General features: G+C 44.2%; 1 protein-coding gene across 2 annotated transcripts in view; it reads left to right on the forward strand.

Moving 5' to 3' along the window:
* The window catches only part of BTBD8 (BTB domain containing 8), a 116,434-nt gene extending 93,961 nt beyond the window's left edge, over window positions 1-22,473 (forward strand). Inside the window, exons 11-18 of one of the 2 annotated variants that reach the window (XM_038744696.1) lie at window positions 64-201; window positions 4,178-4,307; window positions 11,560-11,621; window positions 13,122-13,830; window positions 14,281-14,368; window positions 15,539-15,678; window positions 17,984-20,380; window positions 21,644-22,473. In XM_038744696.1, coding sequence (XP_038600624.1) covers window positions 64-201; window positions 4,178-4,307; window positions 11,560-11,621; window positions 13,122-13,830; window positions 14,281-14,368; window positions 15,539-15,678; window positions 17,984-20,380; window positions 21,644-22,116 — 4,137 coding nt within the window. In that variant the 3' untranslated portion in view covers window positions 22,117-22,473. Of the gene's footprint in view, window positions 1-63; window positions 202-4,177; window positions 4,308-11,559; window positions 11,622-13,121; window positions 13,831-14,280; window positions 14,369-15,538; window positions 15,679-17,983; window positions 20,381-21,322 lie in introns of both variants that reach the window. The other variant, XM_038744697.1, reaches the window with a different exon arrangement.
* Window positions 22,474-23,970: the final 1,497 nt, after the last annotated feature.

Genomic DNA, 23,970 nt, shown 5'->3' on the forward strand with positions numbered 1-23,970 from the left:
CGCTGTGGGACCAACTTCCTCCCCGAAATGACGGCGATATCCGACTGTGTGTGTTTTTTCTAGTCGCAGGCAATGAGCAGTACAGCTGATCTTTTGGAACAAGTGTTTAAAGCAATCGAGAAAAGCATCACCACTGAGAACAGTTGCGCTCTCCTTATGGCTGTGGATAATCTCCTCGACTCGGAAAACACGAAGGAAATGGTATTGGATCCGCTACAGTAAGGGAGAGATGAGGGGTTTCCTTGCCTCCGTGGTATTTTTGAGAAGGATTTCTGAGAACTGCAAGTAGTAATTTGAATTTGATAACTTTGACGGTCGGTAAAGAAACTCTGCACGCAGTAAGCGCTCAATAAATACGAGTGAATGAATGAATGAATGAAAAAAGAAGGTTTTCTTTTGGATATTAAAATTTGGCCGTGGTACGATGACCACATCCGCATGTGGGGCAAAAACCAAACCCTGCCGAACATTTCATTCCAAATTAAGAATAATAATGATGATACTTGTTAAGCACTTTCTCTGTGCCAAGCACTGTTCTAAGCGCTGAGCTAGATGCAAGATAATCAGGATGGACCCAATCCGTGTCCCACATGGGGCTCACCATTTCAATCCCCATTTTACAAATGAGGTAACAGAGAATAATAATAATAATAATAATAATAATAATAATAATAATAATGTTGGCATTTGTTAAGCGCTTACTACGTGCAAAGCACTGTTCTAAGCTCTGGGGGGGATACAAAGTGATCAGGTTGCCCCATGTGGGGTTCACAGTCTTAATCCCCATTTTACAGATGAGGTAACAGAGAATAATAATAATAATAATAATAATAATGTTGGCATTTGTTAAGCGCTTACTATGTGCAAAGCACTGTTCTAAGCTCTGGGGGGGGATACAAAGTGATCAGGTTGCCCCATGTGGGGTTCACAGTCTTAATCCCCATTTTACAGATGAGGTAACTGAGGCTCAGAGAAGTTAAGTGACTTGCCCAAGGTCACACAGCAGACATGGCAGAGTCGGGATTCGAACCCATGACCTCTGACTCCAAAGCCCGGGCTTTTTCCACTGAGCCACGGAGAAGTGAAGTGACTTGCCCAGGGTCACGCATCAGATGTGTGGCAAAGCCGGGATTAGAGCCCCGGCCCATGCTTTATCCTCTGAGCCACCCGGCTACTGAGCCACTTAATAATAATAATAATAATAATGGCATTTATTAAGCACTCACTATGTGCAAAGCACTGTTCTAAGCGCTGGGGAGGTTACAAGGTGATCAGGTTGTCCCACGGGGGGCTCACAGTCTTCATCCCCATTTTACGGATGAGGTAACTGAGGCCCAAAGAAGTGAAATGACTTGCCCAAAGTCACACAGCTGACAATTGGCAGAGCCAGGATTTGAACCCATGACCTCTGGCTCCAAAGCCCGGGATCTTTCCACTGAGCCCCGCTGCACTTGGCCCTATGGTTATCTTCCATGGTAGCCAGGTAGGAGTAGCTTGTTTTCACAATCCCACGCAGCGTGGCTCAATGGAAAGAGCCCGGGCTTTGGAGTCAGAGGTCATGGGTTCAAATCTTGGCTCCGCCAATTGTCAGCTGTGTGACTTTGGGCAACTCACTTCACTTCTCTGGACCTCAGTTCCCTCATCTGGAAAATGGGGATGAAGACTGTGAGCCCCCCGGGGGACAACCTGATCACCTTGTTACCTCCCCAGCGCTTAGAACAGTGCTTTGCACGTAGTAAGCGCTTAATAAATGCCATTATTATTATTATTAGGATTTCACAGCGTTTGCCTGAGTTGATTCAGTCGGGGTTCTTTGACTTTGAGGCTGCTTCTTCCTTTCGTTCATTCATTCAATCGTATTTATTGAGCGCTTACTGTGTGCAGAGCACTGGACTAAGCGTTTGGAAAGTACAATTCAGCAACAAATAGAGAAGCAGCGAGCGTGGCTCAGTGAAAAGAGAACGGGTTTTGGAGTAGAAGTCATTCATTCAGTCATATTTATTGAGTGCTTACTGTGTGCAGAGCACTGTACTAAGCGCTTGGGAAGTACATATTGGCAACATATAGAGACGGTCCCTACCCAACAGCGGGCTCACAGTCTAGAAGGGGGAGACAGATGACAAAACAAGACATAGTAACAAAATAAAATGTTTCTTTGGGCCTCACTGTCCCTGAAGGGACAAAATTGGGGGCAGCACAGATTTGAAAAACCAACACCAGTAGTGGTAGTAATAGTATTTATTAAGCACTTACGGTGCACAGAGCACTCTGCTAAGCGCTGGGAGAAAATATCCAGGTGGGAATTGAACAGGGCGCGTGCAGCTCGTAGTCTATAAAGGATCCAAGATCTCAGGCTGGATACAATGCAGGAGTTTTGTGGGTATGGTACAATCGCCTGTATATATGTTTGTAGGTATTTATTACTCTATTTTATTTGTACATATTTATTCTATTTATTTTACTTTGTTAATATATTTTGTTTGGTTCTCTGTCTCCCCCTTCTAGACTGTGAGCCCACTGTTGGGTAGGGACCGCCTCTATATGTTGCCAACTTGGACTTCCCAAGCGCTTAGTACAGTGCGCTGCACACAGTAAGCGCTTAATAAATACAATTGAATGAATGAATGAATGAGTGAATCGCCACAAACATTTGCTCATTATCTCACAATAGTAGCAACTGTGGTATTTGTTAAGCACTTACTAGGTGCCAGGGAAGCAGCGTGGCTCAGTGGAAAGAGCTCGGGCTTTGGAGTCAGAGGTCACGGGTTCGAATCCCAGCTCCTCCACGGCTCTGCTGTGTGACCTTGGGCAAGTCACTTCACTTCTCTGCGCCTCAGTTACCTCATCTGGAAAATGGGGATGAAGACTGTGAGCCCCCCGTGGGACAACCTGATCACCTTGCATCCCCCCCCCAGCGCTTAGAACAGTGCTTTGCACATAGTAAGCGCTTTACAAATGCCATCATTATTATTATTATTATTATTATTATTACTAAGGACTGGAATAGTTACACGATAATGATGATGATGATGATGATGGTATTGGTTAAGCGCTTACTATGTGCCAAGCACTGTTCTAAGCGCTGGGGTAATAATAAGAATAATAATGATGGCATTTGTTAAGCGCTTACTATGTGCAAAACACTGATCTAAGCGCTGGAGGGGATACAAGGTGATCGGGTTGTCCCACGTGGGGCTCACAGTCTTAATCCCCATTGTACAGATGAGGGAACTGAGGCACAGAGAAGTGAAGTGACCTGCCCAAAGTCACACAGTTGACGAGCGGCGGAGCCGGGGTGTCTACACTCCGACACCCAAACCCAGGCTCTTTCCACTAAGCCACACTGCTTCTCATGTTGGACACAGTCCCTGTCCCTCATCGGGCTCGCAGTCTTCATCCCCATTTTACAGATGAGGAAACTGAGGCACAGAGAAGTGAAGTGACCTGCCCAAGGTCACAGAGCAGGCAGGTGGCAGAGCCGGGATCAGAACCCGGGTCCTCTGACCTAGACCCATGCTCTTTCTACTAAACCTGGGCTAAAAAAGGGCCGTTTTCTAGGAAGTCATTTTCAAAAACTACGCTTGCCTGAGGGAATACGGCAAGTATATTAATAATCATGCTGCATTTCTTGGATTAAGCAATCTACTCATTCATTTTCACGATGTCATATAGGCTTTTGGCCCGAGTATAAAGTGAACCAAGTCGTCCTTATGGCTTTGACCCCTCGACTTTGTTTTTCTTTTTCCTATCTCTGTAGAAAAGCTTTCACGTTTTCAAACTTGATTTATCTCTTACGGTGGTGGAAGTGAAGATAACGCTGAGGTTAAAATACTGCAGTGTAGTGACATTTTGTAGTTGCCCAGCAAGCGCTGAAATTTTAATCAAATGCATTATTACTCCCTGGGTATTTGACCGAGCCGTGACGCAGCCGGTTATAAAAGGCCGTGCGAGGAATTCACGGGGGCCTTTGGCGGGAGGAGTTGAGTTCCGTCCTCGGTGTAAAAATCGGGGAATCGGACTCCGGGCCACCCCAAGTCCCGTGGATTTGACGATCGTAAAATCCCGGCGATGACATCAGCGAGCCAGCTGAAATAGCAAGTGGATTCTGAAAGGAGCAGTGCCTGGTTGCTATGACAATGTGGCTCTCGCCAGCTGCTGATTTGTCACCCGAACACAGGGTTTTACGTGCAAGATCCAGACCCTGCGTGAGAAGCTGTGGCTCTTCCTGGTTCAGTCTTTTTACGCCGTCCGCCACACGGAGAGCTGGAATCTGATGAGACCAGATGATCAGCAGAAAATACAAGCAGGTAGGTCAGCGGGAAAGCCGGATTTTCCCATAATGACAGTCCTGTGATCTGCCACGGAGCTGGTCATTTGAGGACGCTCTAATAGTAGTAAAATCATCTATTTCCGCTCCCCCGATGGGCTCGCCGCGAAACTAACGCTCGTTATGCTTCGAAGCGATTAGTCCGTTTTCCGCTCGTCTCTTTTCAGGCGCTTGTTTTGGCAGACAGGTAAAATGGAGACACTGGATACTTTCGGTGTTTAAATCTCTTTCGGTTTGCGGGCATTCCAAAACGTTGCAACAGGACCGCCCGAACCGTCTCTGAGGAGATAAAATATAATGGAAAAATATCTGCACAGACCAGATGGCTTGTGTTTCTGTTCTGGGGTATCTAATAAAGGCTTTCATATATATTGCATAAGACCCATCTCATGTGGATTGCCAATAAATGGCTTGATTTCACAATTGATCAGTACAGGATTACCGGGTGTGCTACTGCGGAGAGTCTCCGAGGATAGGACGGAGGGGCTCTGACATTCAACGGCCACTGTTTGCGTCCCAGATATTAAGCCGAAGAACGTTTCTTCCCGGGAATGTGTCTTTGTTATAGAAATATTTGAGTAGGATCAAGGGTGTGGAACCGAAAATGGCTTCGGGTCATTTTTATGGGGGAGCGGTTGGTACAGAAAATTATTCAGGGGCTCAGGAAGATTTCTCATTTACTCAGATGTCAATTCGTATTTGAACCGGCAGGTAGTGAACGCTAAAACCCGTGACCTTAAGTGTTTGTTTTTGTCATTTTTTTGAATCTGTCTTGGGTAAATGATGCCCGTCTGTCTCTACCGGCGGGTTTAGGAGGGTAGCCTAAGAAGATACGGTGGCTACTTTGCGAAATGAAGCTCATATTTTCCTCTTTCTTTAAAAAAAAAAGGGAGAAAAAAAGTTTCATTTGTTCATTTTGAATGCCAATTTTTGTCCGACTACTACAAAAGCTATGCATTTACAAAAAGCAGAGTGGCTCAGTGGAAAGAGCCCGGGCTTTGGAGTCAGAGGTCATGGGTTCGAATCCCGGCTCCGCCACATGTCTGCTGTGTGACCTTGGGCAAGTCACTTAACTTCTCTGAGCCTCGGTTACCTCATCTGTAAAATGGGAATTAAGACTTTGAACCCCATGTGGGACAACTTGATCACCTTGTATCCCCTCCAATGCTTGGAACAGTGCTCTGCACATAGTAAGCACTTAACAAATGCCATCACTATTATTATTATTATTATTGTTATTATTATTATTCATACCTCCCCTCTGATTGGTAGCAAAGATTTTTTTTCCCCTTTTTTCGTGTCTTAAAGGATTTGAAGCCACTAGCTTGGTACTTTTGATCAGGTTTTTTCATTTTGATTCCTTAATGCATTTTTAATAATGTGAAACTTTGAATCTATTTTGGTAATCCCCTCAGCGCTTAAGTGCATATCCTTATACTTATATATGCATCCTTATGTATGTATGTTTGTACATATTTATTACTCTACTTATTTATTTTAGTTGTACCTATCTATTCTATTTATTTTATTTTGTTAGTATGTTTGGTTTTGTTCTCTGTCTCCCCCTTCTAGACTGTGAGCCCACTGTTGGGTAGGGACTGTCTCTATATGTTGCCAGCTTGTACTTCCCAAGTGCTTAGTCCAGTGCTCTGCACACAGTGAGCGCTCAATAAATACGATTGATTGATTGATTGATTATACTCTGCCATTTCCCCTATCTGTAATTTCTTTTAATGCGTGTCTCTCCCTCTAGACTCAAAGGTCCTTGTGGAGGGGGATCATGCCTACCAATTGTGCTGTACAGTACTTTCCTAAGTGTTTAGTACAGTGCTCTGCACACAATCAGCGTTCAGTAAATACCGTTGATTGGCAATCAGAATAATTAACAGGGCGAACTTCCTGTCATGTACTTAATTTATGAAAATATTAGTGTAAATTACCCTAAATTCAGGTAAATTAATGATTTACTCTAACCGAACCTATCTATACTAACACTGCAGTGGGAAATCTAAAGAAAAGAACTGGCTGGAGATGGTCGAATTCCCAGCATTTCCTGGACTCTTATGGAGCAATTAACCTTCGGGGGTGATTTTGAATTAGTATTTTGGTCTCCGTTAACGTGCGGAATTATCGTTCCTGCCCTTGAATCCCTGTGGTGCCACTTGGAGAAGCCCGCTTTGCCTTGCGATGTGGTATTTATAGAGCGCCGAAGATACCTCGCGGTAGCCATGGTGGGAACTCGGCACACTTTCCAAACGACTTTCAATCATTAATCAGGTCATTCTGGGAAGGCTGTGAAAACCGTCAGGCTGCTTTGAATAAACGGAATGACGCCGGAGCGATTTTTAATGAGCAAAAAAACGCATCTTTATCGTTTGCGGCTTCGTGCGGCCTTCGTGTAGATGGTTTCGATAGCACACAAACTCTGTGCCCATTTGATGGCGTCTGCAGTGGGGAGAATTGACCAGAGTGAAAGACTCACGCGAGTCCTTTTCCCACTGGGACACGGAGTACAGCCAGCAAATAGGCGGGCAGAGGGGTAGCACTTTATACAGTGCTTGCAAAATCAATCAATCAATTAATCGTATTTATTGAGTGCTTACTGTGTGCAGAGCACTGTACTAAGCGCTTATTACTCTATTTTACTTGTACATATCTATTCTATTTATTTTATTTTGTTAGTGTAGTTTTGTTCTCTGTCTCCCCCTTTTAGACTGTGAGCCCACTGTTGGGTACGGACTGTCTCTAGATGTTGCCAACTTGTACTTCCCAACCGCTTAGTCCAGTGCTCTGCACATAGTAAGCGCTCAATAAATACGATTGAATGAATGAATGAACGCCGGGATGGCTCCCAAGGAGATCGGGTTGGACGCAGGCCTTGTTCCGCAGCGGGCTCTTACCATGTGTATTACTCTATTTATTTATTTATCTTATATTACTCTTTATTTACTTATTTGTACATGTTTATTCTATTTATTTTATTTTGTTAATATGTTTTGTTTTGTTGTCTGTCTCCCCCTTCTAGACTGTTAACCCGCTGTTGGGTAGGGACCGTCTCTATATGTTGCCGATTTGTTCTTCCCAAGCGCTTAGTACAGTGCTCTGCACACAGTAAGCGCTCAATAAATACGATTGAATGAATGAACGAACGCCGGGGTGGCTCCCAAGGAGATCGGGTTGGACGCAGGCCTTGTTCTGCAGCGGGCTCTTGCTCTATTTATTTATTTATTTATTTATCTTATATTACTCTTTATTTACTTATTTTATTTGTACATGTTTATTCTATTTATTTTATTTTGTTAATATGTTTTGTTTTGTTGTCTGTCTCCCCCTTCTAGACTGTTAACCCACTGTTGGGTAGGGACCGTCTCTATATGTTGCCGATTTGTTCTTCCCAAGCGCTTAGTACAGTGCTCTGCACACAGTAAGCGCTCAATAAATATGATTGAATGAATGAATGAATGGGAAGTACAAATTGGCAACTTATAGAGACAGTCCCTACCCAACAGTGGGCAAAAGGTTTTTTTACATTCAAGACCCATTTACTTACATCTAAAGTGATGGCAGCAGAGAACCAAGGGAATGGTACGCCTAGTGGGTAGAGCCCGGGCCTTGGAATCAGAAGGTCATGGGTTCTAATTCCCGTTATTGGGCAGAGATTGTCTCTATTTAATAATTTTGGTATTTGTTAAGCGCTTACTATGTGCAAAGCACTGTTCTGAGCGCTGGGGAAGATACAAGGTGATCAGGTCGTCCCATGTGGGGCTCCCAGTCTTAATCCCCATTTTACAGATGAGGGAACTGAGGCACAGAGAAGTGAAGTGACTTGCCCAGTCACACAGCGGACAAGCGGCGGAGCAGGATTTGAACCCATCCCCCCTGCCCTACCTCCTTCCCCTCCCCACAGCACCTGTATATATGTTTGTACAGATCTATTACTCTATTAATTTACTTGTACATATTTACTGTTCTATTTATTTTGTTAATGATTTGTTCAATTGTATTTATTGAGCGCTCTAGCCTTATTTCTATTAATTCTGACAACTTGACACCTTTCCACATGTTTTGTGTTGTTGTCTGTCTCCCCCTTCTAAACTGTGAGCCCGTTGTTGGGTAGGGACCGTCTCTATATGTTGCCAACTTGGACTTCCCAAGCGCTTAGTACAGTGCTTTGCACACAGTAAGTGCTCAATAAATACGATTGAATGAATGAATGAATGAGCCACGCTCGCTGCTTCTCTATTTGTTGCTGAATTGTGCTTTCCAAACAGTACAGTGCTCTGCACACAGTAAGCGCTCAGTAAATACGATTGATTGAATGAATGAATGAATGAAATCCCCCCTCCACCTCTTGTCTGCTGTGTGACCTTGGGCAAGTCACTTCACTTCTTTGGGCCTCAGTTACCTCATCTGGAAAATGGGATTGAGACTGGCAGCCCCACATGGGACAGGGACTGTGTGCAACTCGATTTGCTTGTATCCACCCCAGCGCTTAGTACAGTGCCTGGCTCAGAGTAAGCTCAGAAGGCCATGACTAATCCTGGTTCCTCCCCGTGTCTGCTGGGTGACCTTGGGCAAGTCACTTAACTTCTCTGGGCCTCAGTGACCTTATCTGTGAAATGGAGATTGAGATGGTGAGACCGACGTGGGAAAGGGATTTTGTCCAATGCTATTTGCTTGTTTCCACCCCAGTGCTTGGAACATAGTAAGTGCTCAACAAATACCATTATTATTATTATTATTATTATTATTAATAATAACACATACAATTATTACTCGTACTTTATAATGGTGTGCGGATTGTGTAGGATAACGTAGATTGTAACCTCCTTGTGGGCAGGAATCATGTCTTCCAATTCTGTTGTCCTGTAACTTTCCTAAGAGTGTAGTACAATAAATACTCAATAAATACTCAATAAAAGCACTCAATAAATACGATTGATTGATTGATTACAATGTTCTGCAGATAGTCAGTGCCTAGTAAATGCCACTGATTGATTGATAATGTAGGATTTCATATCTTAGTTTTCATAGTTCTGATTCAATTTTAAGAGGGAGGGTGGGGAGGGGTTTTTTATATGCCCATCAAATATTTAGGGTTCATGCCTCAACTAAATCAAATATTTAATTAAAATTTCTGTTATGAAATAATTGAGTTTGAAAATGGAAAATCCATAGTTAATTATCAGGATGCCGGCTGTAAAATTTCCCTGTACTCTCATCTTTTCTCCCTTCTTTTCCACTTGTTTTTCTTCTTGCTCTTCACTCCTTGGCAGAAGCATTATCTTAGCATTATTTTAAGAATGATAATAATAATAATAATGATGGCATTTGTTAAGCGCTTACTATGGGCAAAGCACTGTTCTAAGCGCTGGGGGGATACAAGGTGATCAGGTTGTTCCTCGTGGGGCTCACAGTCTTAATCCCCATTTTACAGTTGAGGTGACTGAGGCACAGAGAAGTTGTGACTTGCCCAAAGTCACGCAGCTGACAGTCGGCAGAGCCGGGATTTGAACCCATGACCTCTGACTCCGAAGCCCGGGCTCTTTCCACTGAGCCACGCTGCTTCTCAATGATCAGATCTTTCTTTTGCATTAATGCCATTTTTTAGGACTCATGGCCCCATATGTGATCTCGTTATATCACGGTGAAACTCCTGTGAATCAATCAGTGGTATTTTTTGAGTACTTTCCGTGCGGAGCACTGTACTGAGTACTTGGGAGAGTACAATGCAACAGAGTTGATAGGCACATCCCTTGCCCATAATAATTTTGCAGTCTAGAGGGGGAGACAGACATTAATATTAATAAATAATATATAGATGTAGCCGTAAATGATGCGGGACTGAGGGCGGGATGAATACCAGATGCCCAAAGGGTAAAGATCCAAATTCATAGACAACAGCGTGGTTTAGTGGAAAGAGCCCGGGCTTTGGAGTCAGAGGTCATGGGTTCAAATCCCACTTACCAGCTGTGTGACTTTGGGCAAGTCGCTTCACTTCCCTGGGCCTCAGTTCCCTCATCTGGAAAATGGGGATTAAAAGCGTGAGCCCCACCTGGGACAACCTGATTACCTTGTATCTACCCAGCACTTAGAACAGTGCTTTGCACGTAGTAAGCGCTTAATAAATGCCATCGTTATTATTATTATTACCACAGCGCTTAGAACAGTGCTCGGCACATAGTGAGCGCTTAACAAATGCCTTAAAGAAAGAAGAAGAAAAGAGGGTTTAATCAGGGAAGGCCTCTTGGAGGAGATGTGACCGTACTAAAGCTTTGAAGGTGAGGGAGAATGTGGGAAAGGGGTCGGCGGCACGATAGATGCAGAGAAGCAGCGTGGCTCAGTGGAAAGAGCCCGGGCTTTGGAGTCAGAGGTCATGGGTTCAAGTCCCGTCTCCACCACATGTCTGCTGTGTGACCTTGGGCAAGTCACTTAACCTCTCTGAGCCTCAGTTCCCTCATCTGTAAAATGGGGATTAAGACTGTGAGCCCCATGTGGGACAACCTGATCACCTTGTATCCCCCCCGCCAAGTTCTTAGAACAGTGCTTTGCACATAGTAAGCGCTTAACAAATGCAATCATCATTATTATTATCATTATTTGTTGCACAGTGAGCAGGCTGGCCGGTAGTAGATCAATAAGGTGAGGTAGGTGAGTGCTTTAAAGCCAATGGTAAGGAGGGAAGTACGATTGGCCCATTTTACGAATGAGGAAACTGAGGAACAGAAAAGTTCAATGACTTGTTCAAGGTCACGCACCTTGCCGATAAAGCTAGGATGGTAATCCGGGTCTCCCGATTCCCAGACCCCACTGCTCACTAACTATAAATTCATTCATTCAATCGTATTTAGTGAGCGCTTACTATGTGCAGAGCACTGTACTAAGCGCTTGGGAAGTCCAAGTCGGCAACATATACAGTCCCTACCCAATAGTGGGCTCACAGTCGAAAAGGGGGAGACAGACAACAAAACATATTAACAAAATAAAATAAATAAATATGTACAAATAAAATAAATAGAGTAATAAATACATACAAACATGTATACATATAAATGAAGCTTGGAGGACAAGAACAGGAGAGGGTGATACTCTTTTAAAATTTAGAAGATTTTGTCCGGTGTTCCAGATTTGTTCTCCAGTTGCTAGATGTATTTCCACCAACATTCTTACCCCTATTTCTCTCCCTCTTTAAATGTGCTTCCTAAGAGAAAAAAAAATTTCTCCTTCCACAGCTGCCTTTGACAAAGGTGATGATCGAAGACTTGGCAAAAAACCCATCTTCAGTAGTTCGCAGGTAAACACTTTGCATTTTATTTCAAACGTGAAAAGATATTGAAAAGTGATTTCAGTGATCTCCTCGGAATAACTTTTGTAAGATCTTCATCTTTGCCTGTTAAAGGCATTTTTTTGGCTACTGACCCCAGGCTGTTGTACATTTGAGTTCACGTCTGTGTGATAAGCACCGATGCTGCCTAAAAGATTAAGTGAAATGAGAGTTTTACAGCGCCCACCATTTCTTTTGAATCAGAAATGAGCTAGAAAAATTCTGCTCTTGGCTGACAGAGCTCTGGTGCGGTTTTGGAAGAAAATCCTCAGAGGCGACCAGTCAAGTGTCTAAGTCCACTTGCCCAAACGGCCTCCTAGAATCCCTTCTTCGATATTTCAGGGTCTCCTTTTCTTCTCATTCGTCTCATTCCTCACAAAATATCTGTCAGTGAGAGGAGTCTTCTGTGGTAAAGAATTCTAATGCAAGTGTTTACTTAGATCAGAAAGATACATTTAATATGGGTTGGCAAACTGCAGATTTCCTGGATTATCCAGAAGCGCAGGTTCATTTTCTAGAGGGATCTGTAACTGTACAAAGAGCACTTACTGAGCACCTACTGTGTACAGAGTACTGTACCACATACTTGGGAAGCATCTAAAAATAAGTAAAGAACACAGTCCCTGTCCTCAAGGTATTTCGGTTTAAAGGAGGAGGCGGGGAGAGACACTTGGTTCCATTTTAGCAATCATCAGCGGTCCCTAACATCAGCTGCATCTTTCTATGCGGAAGATATTCTTAAGACACTTAAAAAGATTTATTATCTGATTTAAGAGAGTTTTTTTTATAGTGTGCACTTAGAAGAAATTGTGGGCTCTCGGCTTAGTGATGTTTTCTTCCTACTTCTGATTGGAAATGAAATGTAATGTATAAAAAACTTTAACCTTTCCAAGAAAAGAAGGTAATGCCCGGACAACTGCATCCCATTCCTGGAAATTAAGGGTAGTTGAAATAAACGTCGTCTTATAGGTCCAAAAAAATCTATCAGCTGGTCAAAATATTGGACTACTCTCCCCTTTCTAGCTACTCTCAACCTCCAGTTAGCTTTCCCGGTTTTGCAGAACTGTATCCTGAGAATATCCTAATCTAAAGCGCTTAATAAATGCCATCATCATTATTATTATTATAAAGCAGCATGGCTCGGTGGAAAAAGCCCAGGCTTGGGAGTCAGAGGTCATGGGTTCTAATCCCAGCTCCGCCAATTGGCAGCTGTGTGACTTTGGGCAAGTCACTTAACTTCTCTGTGCCTCAGTTCCCTCATCTGTAAAATGAGGATTAAGTCTGTGAGCCCCAGGTGAGACAATCTGATCACCTTGTATCCTCCTCAGTGCTTAGAACATTGCTTTGCACATAGTAAGCGCTTAACAAATGCCATCATTATTATTATTAAAGCAGGTGACTCTTTACTGAGGAACTAAAAATGAGGCACGTTCCGTTGCATTATTAAGAAAAGCATTCTGTTCATTCCAGCAAAATAGATCCATTTCGGATTTTAATAATCTAAAAAACAGACCGTGGAGAAAAAAGGACGAGCAGAATAGTTGGAATCTTTCCTGCAGTGATCAGAAGAAGATGAAATCTGATGGATTGGGAGCTTCTGGACCTGCCTCCAGTTCTAACAAAGCTACTATGAATAAGACTACAAAACACGACGATCTGAAAGGAAAAGACGCTAAGAAAGTAGCTTCCAAGATTACAAAAGATTTTAAAACTGGGGAGAAAGTTCTTTCGGGAAAGCCTAAAGCAGTTATAAAGTCCAAAATAGATAATAATGATCATTGTAAAGCTGAAAAATTGTTAATCAGACAAGATTCTGAAAAGTCTTCGGCCTCAAATGGACACAGGGGTTCAGTAAGTGGGAAGGAAGTAAAGAATCCCGAAGGAAAAAGTGTGGGTGCCAGACCTAAAGTACTTCCTGGAAGCTCCAGTTCGCAAACCAAAACGAAACCTCTGAAGAAAGCCACCGGGAAGGAAACCGCCTGTAGAGACCCAGAGGGAATTTCCAGCAAGTCAGTACATTCAAGTTTGGATTTATTGACTCCCAGCGAATGTCCCGATGAACCAAAAGGGAATGACTCTTCAGTGGAAGAAAAATCTAAAGAGACGTCTCCTTGCAAGTCTTCTCAAGCAGAGCAGACACTGAAAAATCGCTTGGAGAGCCCCAAGAGCAACGTAGCGGGTAGGTGCCCCCCTCGCTTCCTTCATTTTTAATTCATTAATTCAATCGTATTTATTGAGTGCTTACTGTGTGCAAAGCACTGTACTAAGCACTTGGGAGAGTATGCTGTAACAATCACTAGACCATTGATGAAGTACTAATATTCCAAGGAAAACCTCAATGCGATGCCTTTGCTCGATATACACATATCAAGCAATGGCTATATCTATCTCTCTGTATGTGTACATATCTATATATGGGTAGGTCTATCTAGATCTATCCATATATAGCTATGTACTTATATAGAGAGATAGATATAGCCTTTGCTTGCTTGAGCGCTGTATTTAGTTTCAGTTCTTTACATCATTTCAAGTCCTTTTTCCTCATCAACAGCATTTACTGAATAAAGTTGTTAAATCATTTACATTCCGTTGCATTCAAACCAACAGTAATGTTTTATTTCATTTATAGCAGTGAAATCAAGGCCTGTTTCCAGGGCTTCCAGTGGAGCTTCCAACAGGAAAAAGATTAATGATCTTGAGAGTAATGTAACTAATAGGTAGGTCTTCAATCGAAGTATCGTTCATTCTTTCATTCAGTCGTATTTATTGAGCGCTTATTGTGTCCAGAGCACTGTACTAAGCGCTTGGGAAGTGCTAGTCGGCCACATATAGAGGCAGTCCCTACCCAACAGCGGGCTCACGGTCTAGAAGGGGGAGACGGACAACAAAACAAAACATGTAGACAGGTGTCGGAGTCGTCAGAACAAATAGAAATAAAGCTGTATGCCCATCATTAACAAAATAAATAGAAGAGTAAATATGGACAAGTAAAACAGAGTGATAAATCTGTACAGATATATATACAAGTGCTGTGGGGAGGGGAAGGAGGTAGGGCCGGGAGGATGGGGAGGAGGAGAGGAAATGGGGGGCTCAGGGTGGGAAGGCCTCCTGGAGGAGGTGAGCTCTCAGTAGGGCTTTGAAGGGAGGAAGAGAGTAGCTTGGCAGATGAGTGGAGGGAGGGCATTCCAGGCCAGGGGGAGGACGTGGGCCGGGGGTTGACGGCGGGACAGGTGAGAACGAGGAAATTAGTGGCAGAGGAGCGGAGGGTGCGGGCTGGGCTGGAGAAGGAGAGAAGGGAGGTGAGGTAGGAGGGGGCGAGGAGATGGACAGCCTTGAAGCCCAGGGTGAGGAGTTTCTGCCTGATGCGCAGATTGATTGGTAGCCGTAGGAGGTTTTTGAGGAGGGGAGTGATATGCCCAGAGTGTTTCTGCACAGAGATGATCCGGGCAGCAGCGTGAAGTATAGACTGAAGCAGGGAGAGGCAGGAGGATGGGAGATCAGAGAGGAGGCGGATGCAGTAATCCAGTCGAGATAGGATGAGAGACTGAACCAGCAAGGTAGCGGTTTGGATGGAGAGGAATAATGCTACCCCTGTGTTGGTTTTTCTAGATGCTTTAGAAAAATCAGCTTCTATTTAGCCTATGTTCCGTATGCCATTTTTGGAAAAAAAGAATAGCGTCTGCCTTCAGGTCTAGAGCCCTTGTTACAGATCACTTTATTCTCTTAACCTTTTCGGGATCTAATTTTGGAAAAAATAACCAGTGGGTGTACCTTCTTTTCAGAAAGAGGTAAAATCACAAATCGGATGTATTTTTGAAATTTCCAGAGGAAATGGAGATGGTCGGTTTTAGCTTTAAAACTCTGTTGCCTGACCTTTTCCTTGGTAGTATTACAAAGAAGCCCACCGGCAAGGGGAGTAACGAAGCGGCCCCTCAAGCAGTTTTGAAGAAAAAAGGAAACGGGAACGGTAGCCCTGCGGTTCAGCAGAGGGTGAAGAGTGCCTCGCCCAGTCTGTCGAAAACCCAAGGTAAATTTGGAATTTCGAAATTAACCAGAAAATTGCAGCACGACACATAGGCTACCGAGGGAAAAATCCTGGTGCAGCTCTCGACCAGTCGAGAGCCAAGATCTTCGCAAGTCTACCGAAATGCCTTTCAGTTGAACGTGCCTATTCCCATCTCATTGGAGGTCCAATTTAGGTGAGGTTATATGCCTTAGAATTAGACAACTCTACATATTTTTGGCAGGTGGGGTAGAGTTGTTGTTGAACTAGGAGAAAAAGTTCCCCTCCTCTCCATGCTGCAAAATCTTTTTGAATATTCTTCCCATTCGGTTTGTTAAATGGCACTGGCCTTTTTAGGAGTTCTGAATTCAGAGTGGACCTGATAAGCAGTAAATACGCAGTATGCAAGGCACATCTGGATGCGTGTTTTCCCCTTATATCTGCAATGCGTTTTTGCACTTTGTTGTGCTTCAAGAAAGGTTACTGGGTATGAATGAAAGCTGTTCCTAAGAATTCATTTATGAAAATATTTTTTGCCCATATCCTCACTTGTTATCTGTTTATTTAAACACTTTTGTAGTAAAGAGCAGTTTTTATAGTTTAAAATAATGGGTTTGGGTCAGAATATCTTCTGTCAATATGTGAAGGCGAAAGAAAAGGAATTGCAAAAATATTGCAGTGCGCGCAGTAATTTGAAGACATCAATCGAGGGTATTTATTGAGCGCTTACTCTGTGCAGAGCACTGTACTAAGCACTTGGGAGAGTAAAATATAACAGAGTCGGCAGATGGGTTCCCTGTCCAAAATGGGCTTACCATCCAGAGGATATCAAGAGATAATCACATTGGAAGTTTTTAACCGTGCAAGTTAGGAGCTTCGTCAGGAATTCGAGTGCCTATAGGCTGTGTAGACCTGAACTACATGCGAGGGGAATACTTTAAAGAATTAGAAATGATCTCTGCCCTTAAGTTGCTTAAAAATCTAATAGGCGCGACAAAGCAGATGAATGTTACACTCACAGCAACCTCTGTATTTACAAGAACGAGTTGATGATGGAGTCTGTCGTAAGCGTCGGGAGCATTGATCTGGTCGCGAAGGTGGAAGGACTGAGAACCTGCTCAAGGAATTGATTATATGATTATTTGATCCTGGTTTGTGCTGGGCCACTAACTCTGTAATCTTTCCCAATTGGGTTCCCACTGGGGCCGCCCGTTTGCAAGGATTTTTGTGGCGCCCCAGACACTCTGTGGCAATTTGGCCAGAAAACTTTATCACAGATGGCTTAGCCCCATAGATCATAAGCTCCTTGAGGAGAGGGATCGCTTCTGCCAACTCTGTTGTAGTGTACACTCCCAAGGGCTTAATAAAGTGCTCGGCATGCCTGAATAATAATAATAATAATGATGGCATTTATTAAGCGCTTACTATGTGCAGAGCACTGTTCTAAGCTCTGGGGAGGTTACAAGGTGATCAGGTTGTCCCACATGGGGCTCACAGTCTTAATCCCCATTTTACAGATGAAGTAACGGAGGCCCAGAGAAGCGAAGTGACTTGCCCAAAGTCACAAGTGGTGGAGCCGGGATTTGAACCCATGACCTCTGACTCCAAAGCCCGAGGTCTTTCCACTGAGCCACGCTGCTCAATAAATACCTTCTTCTACCTCTGGCTGTTTGATCCTCCCACCTCCATACCCCCACACTGCAGTAATAAGTCAACGGTATTTGAGCACTTGCTGTGTGCAGAGCACTGTACTAAGCACTTGGGAGAGTACAGTACAACAAAATTAGCCGAAGCGTTCCCTGACCATAACGAGCGTACAGTTGGGTGTGAGTTGGACTTTGGGAGATGTTATGGTTGTGTCGGCATATTGGAGAATAGGTAGAATTAATTAAGAAAAGCTTCCCGGAGGAGGTAGGCCTGGAGGATTTTTTTTTTTTGATCAAATAGTTTCCATTACTCTATTTTTTCTTTTTATTGTCCAGTTGTATGTATTAGATGAGCCAAGCACAAACAGTGAAAAAGCTAATTAGTATCAATCCCAAGTGAAGAAAATCTCAACAGATTTTCGTATTTTTATTGATATTAAATTTAATATCTAAACTGTTACGAATCCTTTTCCCACATTTTCCCACTGTACTCAAGCGTACAAATTTCATCCAGAGATTTGTTAGAAAGGGGGGATGGCTTTTTGAAATGATGATTATATTTCAGTGGTTGACGGAGTGATTTCTGGGTGGATTTTTTTTTCCTAAAGAAGTTTAGATCTGGACGTGTGGATTTCATGTACTGACTGGCGTGTTTGGTTGTGTTTTGAAATCTTGTTCCTTAGGGTCTCCGGGTGATTCACCAAATTCACAGAAATCTGGAGTATTTCCTAAACAAAGTGAAGAAAATGGGACACATTCAGATAATCCGTCTTCAGACAGACAATCCACCAAGAAAAAAATCCTTAAGCAAACACACACGCCACCGGCTAACACCAATCTAAAAACAACGCCGAAAAGTCAAAGTCAGTCAAAGAAAGGTGAGATCAGGAGCAATAAAGATCAGAAACAGAAATCAGGTCTCGGACAGCCCATGGTAAAGACCCAGTGTTCGCCTGAAAGAAATTCAAGGAGCGAGTCACCTGGGATCCAGAAAAATATACCAAGTGATGAATGCAAACATTTCAGCAAGAAACCTAAGCAAGCTTTACCCGGTAGGGCACTTGAACACGATAATAGCGAGTGTATCCTCTCGAAACAAAAGCCCCAGGGATTATCAAATATTTCTACATCTGACATCAGTGGTGAAGGAGCAGTTCCTCTACCCTCGTGTCAAGCTAACCCTCAAAAGCCATTAAGTTACCTGCAAAACGGAACAGCCGCAATCCGCAACCATGAACCACCTCCTTTGGCAAACGGTCACGGTGTTCCTAAAACGAACGAATCGTTGAAGCGTGAAATGGAACCAAAGATTTTTCAAGGCAAAAGCGAAACAAAATGTCCCGCTAGACTCACAAGTAGTGACGGTGCGGCTGGATTTCCTAATTGTTCATCGCGGATTGCCGATACGCGTGCAGAATCTGCTGATCCGAAGCCCACGGCTTTGAATTCAAATGAAAAGCTCCCGAAGTGCCAACTTGACGGTGACTTGAGGAAGAGCAGCCATTTAAGCTCTCGCGATTCAAGCCAAATTGCCCCAGTCCCTGAAAGGGACGCTTATCCGGGTCAAAGAGATGCGAGTCTAAAACTGGATGTTAAATTTGGAGAAAACACCCTCCCGATCTTATCGGAAAAGATGGGCCTCGTACAAGTCGAAGGCAAACGTAAAACCCACGAAGGAGGATCGACCGAATTGGGTGACGAATCCACGTCGACCGAAGACAGGATAGTCTCGGGACCGTCTTGCGTTTCTGCCAAGGTCTTGGGGAAATCTAGATCGGAAAGAAATTCGCCTAACGACGGGGATGGGGCCGAGACCCCGGAGAGCCACGAAAATCTGGAAACGCCCTTCCTAGATCCTTGGAATCTGAGTCCGGGTATACTGCTCCAGAGGGAGAGCCCCGAGTCCGACACGGGCAGCACCACCACGTCATCTGACGATATAAAACCCAGATCGGAAGATTACGATGCCGGGGGCTCTCAGGATGACGACGGTTCAAACGAAAGAGGGATTTCAAAATGTAGCACTACGTTATGCCACGATTTTCTCGGGAGGAGCAGCAGTGACACCAGTACCCCCGAAGAACTAAAAATGTACGACGGCAGTTTGAGAATCGAAGTGAAAATGAAAAAGCAAAGCAGTTCCGATCTTTTCCACATCAATTCGACCAGCGACGACGAGGTACCTAGGAAAAAGCCGGAAATTTGGTCGCGGCAGGGTCCGGCCGTGGGCCGCCCCAGGACCGGCGAAGGTACCGCTCGCGGCGATCCCCAGTTCTCTCAAGAAGCGGACCAGGTTTCCTCCTCGGCCGACGAAACCGAAGACGAGAGATCCGAAGCCGAAAATATCTCGGGGAAGTTTCCTTCCTCCGATCCGGCCCCCCAGCAGTTTCACGGCATCGTCAATTTAGGTTTCGAAGATGCGGCTGAGAGCGAAGCGCAGAGTCAGGAGTTTTCGGCGGCAAAAAGCTTCAAGAGGTCAGTTCTGCTGTCGGTCGATGAATGCGAAGAGCTGGGCTCGGACGAGGGAGACGCTCCCGCTCTTTTTCAGCGGCCCGTGGAGTCTCTCGCTCCGGAAGTATTCGACGGGCTGCCGAGCGACCGTCCCGGGAAGACGTATCCCAGGTACGCACTGGAAACGGGAGGTGGTTTCCCACTGTGCCGAAGACCAGCGAAAGAGAAAGGGAACCGAGCGCCTAAAAATGGGGGTTCAATCCCAAGTCGTAACCGCCCTGAATCCGTAGCCCAGAATAAACCGGGTGCGTCCGAAAAGAGCGGTCACCGGGAAGTCCCGCACGGAGCGGATGGGAACGGCCACCCCGAGGAGCCCAAAGCAAAGACTGAAATTGCCGAGATGAGCGAAACGCATCAGAGCCACAGACTTTTATTAGACGGTGAGATAAAATCACAAGAAAGACCTTGTCATTTGGAGCTGCATCAGAGAGAGCCTCAGTGTGACCCAAAAAACTGTCCTGCCAAATCTTCCGAGGCCTGTAGGAATCAGGGACTGACTCAGGAAGATCAAGTGAGGGAGAGCCTCTCTGCATCTCCCCGTAGCACTAGTACCCCTTCTTTGCCCGCAGGTAATGTACAGAAATAGAAACGCTAGGTTCAGTCCGAATTTAACCTTTGTATCTGGCACTTAATCCATAGCGGTGGCTCAATTAGACTAATTGTTGAACAAGGAACTGCCGTTTCACGTGAAATTTTCGAGTTCTCTTTCATCTGCCTGCTGTGCTCTCCTTTATTTCTGCTCATTTCGGGTATCTGGGGAAAAAAATAACTCATATTGGACTAAATTTCAGGCAGTGCTTAATCTATGAAGAGATTTCAAATTAGGGAGAAGGAAAACTCGCTTTCCTTTCATAATAATGTGTCCCATTTACCTTAGTTACGAATGATTAGTTGAAATTTAGATATACGTGTGTGCTTAATGAACTATGCTAGCATAGATCTAAGAGGGGTGTGCAATAACTAGAGTAATAATGTAACTGAAGAGCACTGAACTATTTTAACAACTTCTATTCATTGTTGCGATTTCTATACATTTTAAAGAGATTAAAATTTGCAGGATTGTTGTAATTCTGTTCTAAGTTTTTTTTTCCAGTGAGAAATTTCCTAAAAGAGATTATATTTAGAAGCAGTGATTGTATTTGAAAAAGCCCTAGCTCTCTTCATAGATGATATCTGAGAGGGGCGGGGGTCCATTGTCTGTGTTCGTCTCCATTATTAGGGTAATTCAAACTAATGGCCCGTATTTTAAAATACACAATATACTTGCTGAATATCTTTTGTGTAAAAAGATATTGCCTCTTTCTAGCAGAATCGGAGCAAATATGAGATGATCTTAAAAGCGTATTTTTTCTTTTCGTTTGCTTGTTCTGCCCTTGCCTGCAGCATCCTTTGCATGTTTAGTATATAAATAGGCCTGTGAATAAACACTTCGTTTCTCTTTGGCTGGTTTAGCTGGAAAAAACCACCATTAAGTAAACATATCTTTTGTTCTCTTTTCGTCACAATTGTAGTGAATTAGACGTGTGTGCGTTCTGTGTTGGTGTTTACCTATTTCACGTCATTTTTTCTGTATCAGAAATTTTCCAATTACAATGCGGAGCTTTATCGTTAATTGCCAGTGGTGTTTCTGTTGCCTTGACGTCATAGAGAGTCCATTTTTTCCTTTTTTTTTTTTTACATTCAAAGGAAATGCTACAAAGCTCTGTCCATCTTGTATAAACTTTATTTCTGTATTTCTCGTGTGTTGTCGCTGCTACATTGAGTTGGTGTACGAGACCCTGAGGGGGAACGGTGCGCAGTCTTACATTGTGTAGTATTGTGAATCATTTCAGGAGACATAGATGATTGTGACACACTGGCACAAGCCCGCGTGTATGACCGTCGGCCTTCAAAAACCCTGTCTCCCATTTACGAGGTGGATGGTGTGGAGGCTTTCGAGCAGAGAGCGGAGACGGAAACCCGAATCGCGCCCCCGGATTTCGAAGACGACCACCGCTTTCTCGCCGAGCGAGATTGGACGCTGCTGAAGCAACTGCTTTCCAGTCCGAACTCAGACCGAAGTGTCAACAGGTCTCTTCCTGAAGATTTAAATTTAGCACAATATCTAATAAGCCGGACCCCGCTTGTAGCACGAGACGGTTCAAAACGTCAGGGCAGAGCGCAGGCCGACGCTTTCAGCGGCTCGAGCGAACTCACGTCTCCTGATGACGCGTCAACAGGCAGCACGGCGACGGATTTTTCCTCTGAAGATTGTTACTCTCCCCGAGGAGAATGGACGATTCTCGAACTGGAAACGCAGCACTGAAGTGATCAAATTTGGGAAACCGGGGGACCCCCAACTTCTTTGTTGTCTTACAGTCACGTAACCGTAACCCGCGTACAGGCCCTTGAGGAGAGATGATTTCGCGTTCCGTTTTCCTTCCAGTCGGAGGTAAATGAGCGCCAGCTCTCGTGGACGGAGAGGGAGGTTTCGGAGTTTAAGCGGATGCTTTTTCCAAAAAGCTTAAAGCATGTTTTCTGTATTCTGAACAAAATAACCTGGCTTCAGCTTTCCTTCCCCACCCAGTCATTTGGTCCCTCGTTCCTTACAAGTTAAGCCATACGTTTTTGTTTTTGCTCTGCACAAGGTGACCTGATCTTCAACAATAAAGGATTCACTGTGCTTGTGCCTGTTTAATCCAGAATTGATGCGCATCGTCATCATCATCAATCGTATTTATTGAGCGCTTACTGTGTGCAGAGCACTGGACTAAGCGCTTGGGAAGCACAAGTTGCGCATTAGCAGAATGACACGCTAGTAGGGGTTTCGCCCAGTTTAACCCACAAGGTCGTGGGCTCTTCCAAGGCAAGCTTCATGTATTCTAATTTATTTTGTGCCCTCCCAAGCACTTAATACAGTGCCATAGGTGCTCAGTAAATGCTGTTGACTGATTGGTTACCCCAATTGCTACTTCCTGAAAAAATTTTAAAATGAGAATTAAACCCAGAAAATACCAAACTTGAGTCTTACGCCGTCGAGTTGTCTCCGACCCATAGCGACTCCGCGGACGCATCTCTCCCGGAACGCCCCGTTCTCCATCTGCGATCGTTCTGGTAGCGGATCCATAGATTTTTCTGTGCAAAAATCCTTCCGCGCAGTAAACCTGAGTCTTCGCCCTCCACTCTCTCCCATGCCGCTGCTGCCCAAGCTCGGAATAATAATAATAAGAAGAAGAATGATGGCATTTACTAAGCGCTTACTATGTGCAAAGCACTGTTCTAAGCGCTGGGGAGGTTACAAGGTGATCAGGTTGTCCCACGTGGGGCTCACAGTCTTAATCCCCATTTTCCAGATGAGGTGACTGAGACACAGAGAAGTGAAGTGACTTGCCCAAAGTCACACAGCTGACAGCTGGCAGAGCTGGGATTTGAACCCATGACCTCTGACTCCAAAGCCCGTGCTCTTTCCACCGAGCCACGCTGCTTCTCTACACTATAACAACAACAACAAAAAAAACTAACATATCCCCTGCCCACAACAAGCTTCCTACCCCAATACAGTGTTACCTCATCTGTAAAATGGGCATGAAAACTGTGAGCCCCCTGTGGGACAACCCGATCACCTTGTAACCTCCCCAGCGCCTAGAACAGTGCTTTGCACATCGTAAGCGCTTAACAAATACCATCATTTGGAATGGCAATGCCTCTGCTTGACTCTCCCTGCCTTAGTCAAGACTGCTAAAGGACTGGAAACTCTCCAGGTGCGACACTGAGAGGTTAAAACCTAAATATCTCCTCACAAATGATGTAAATCGATTGTATTTATTGAGTGCTTGTTGTGTGCAGAGCCCTGTACTAAGCACTTGGGAGAGTACAGTATAAGAGAGTCGGTAGATACGTCCCCTGCCCACAAGAAACTTACAGTTTAAAGTAGTAGTAATATTCATTCATTCATTCAATCGTATTTATTGAGCGCTTACTGTGTGCAGAGCACTGTACTAAGCGCTTGGGAAGTATAAGTTGGCAACATAGAGACAGTCCCTACCCAACAGTGGGCTCACGGTCTAGAAGTAGTATTTATGAAGTGTTTTCTTATGTTATTTATTCATATTAATGTCTGTCTCCCCCTCCATTCATTCATTCAGTCGTATTTATTGAGTGCTTACTGTGTGCAGAGCAC

Source organism: Tachyglossus aculeatus, chromosome 4 (genome assembly GCF_015852505.1).
Source record: "Tachyglossus aculeatus isolate mTacAcu1 chromosome 4, mTacAcu1.pri, whole genome shotgun sequence".
NCBI classification, from domain to species: Eukaryota; Metazoa; Chordata; class Mammalia; order Monotremata; family Tachyglossidae; genus Tachyglossus; species Tachyglossus aculeatus.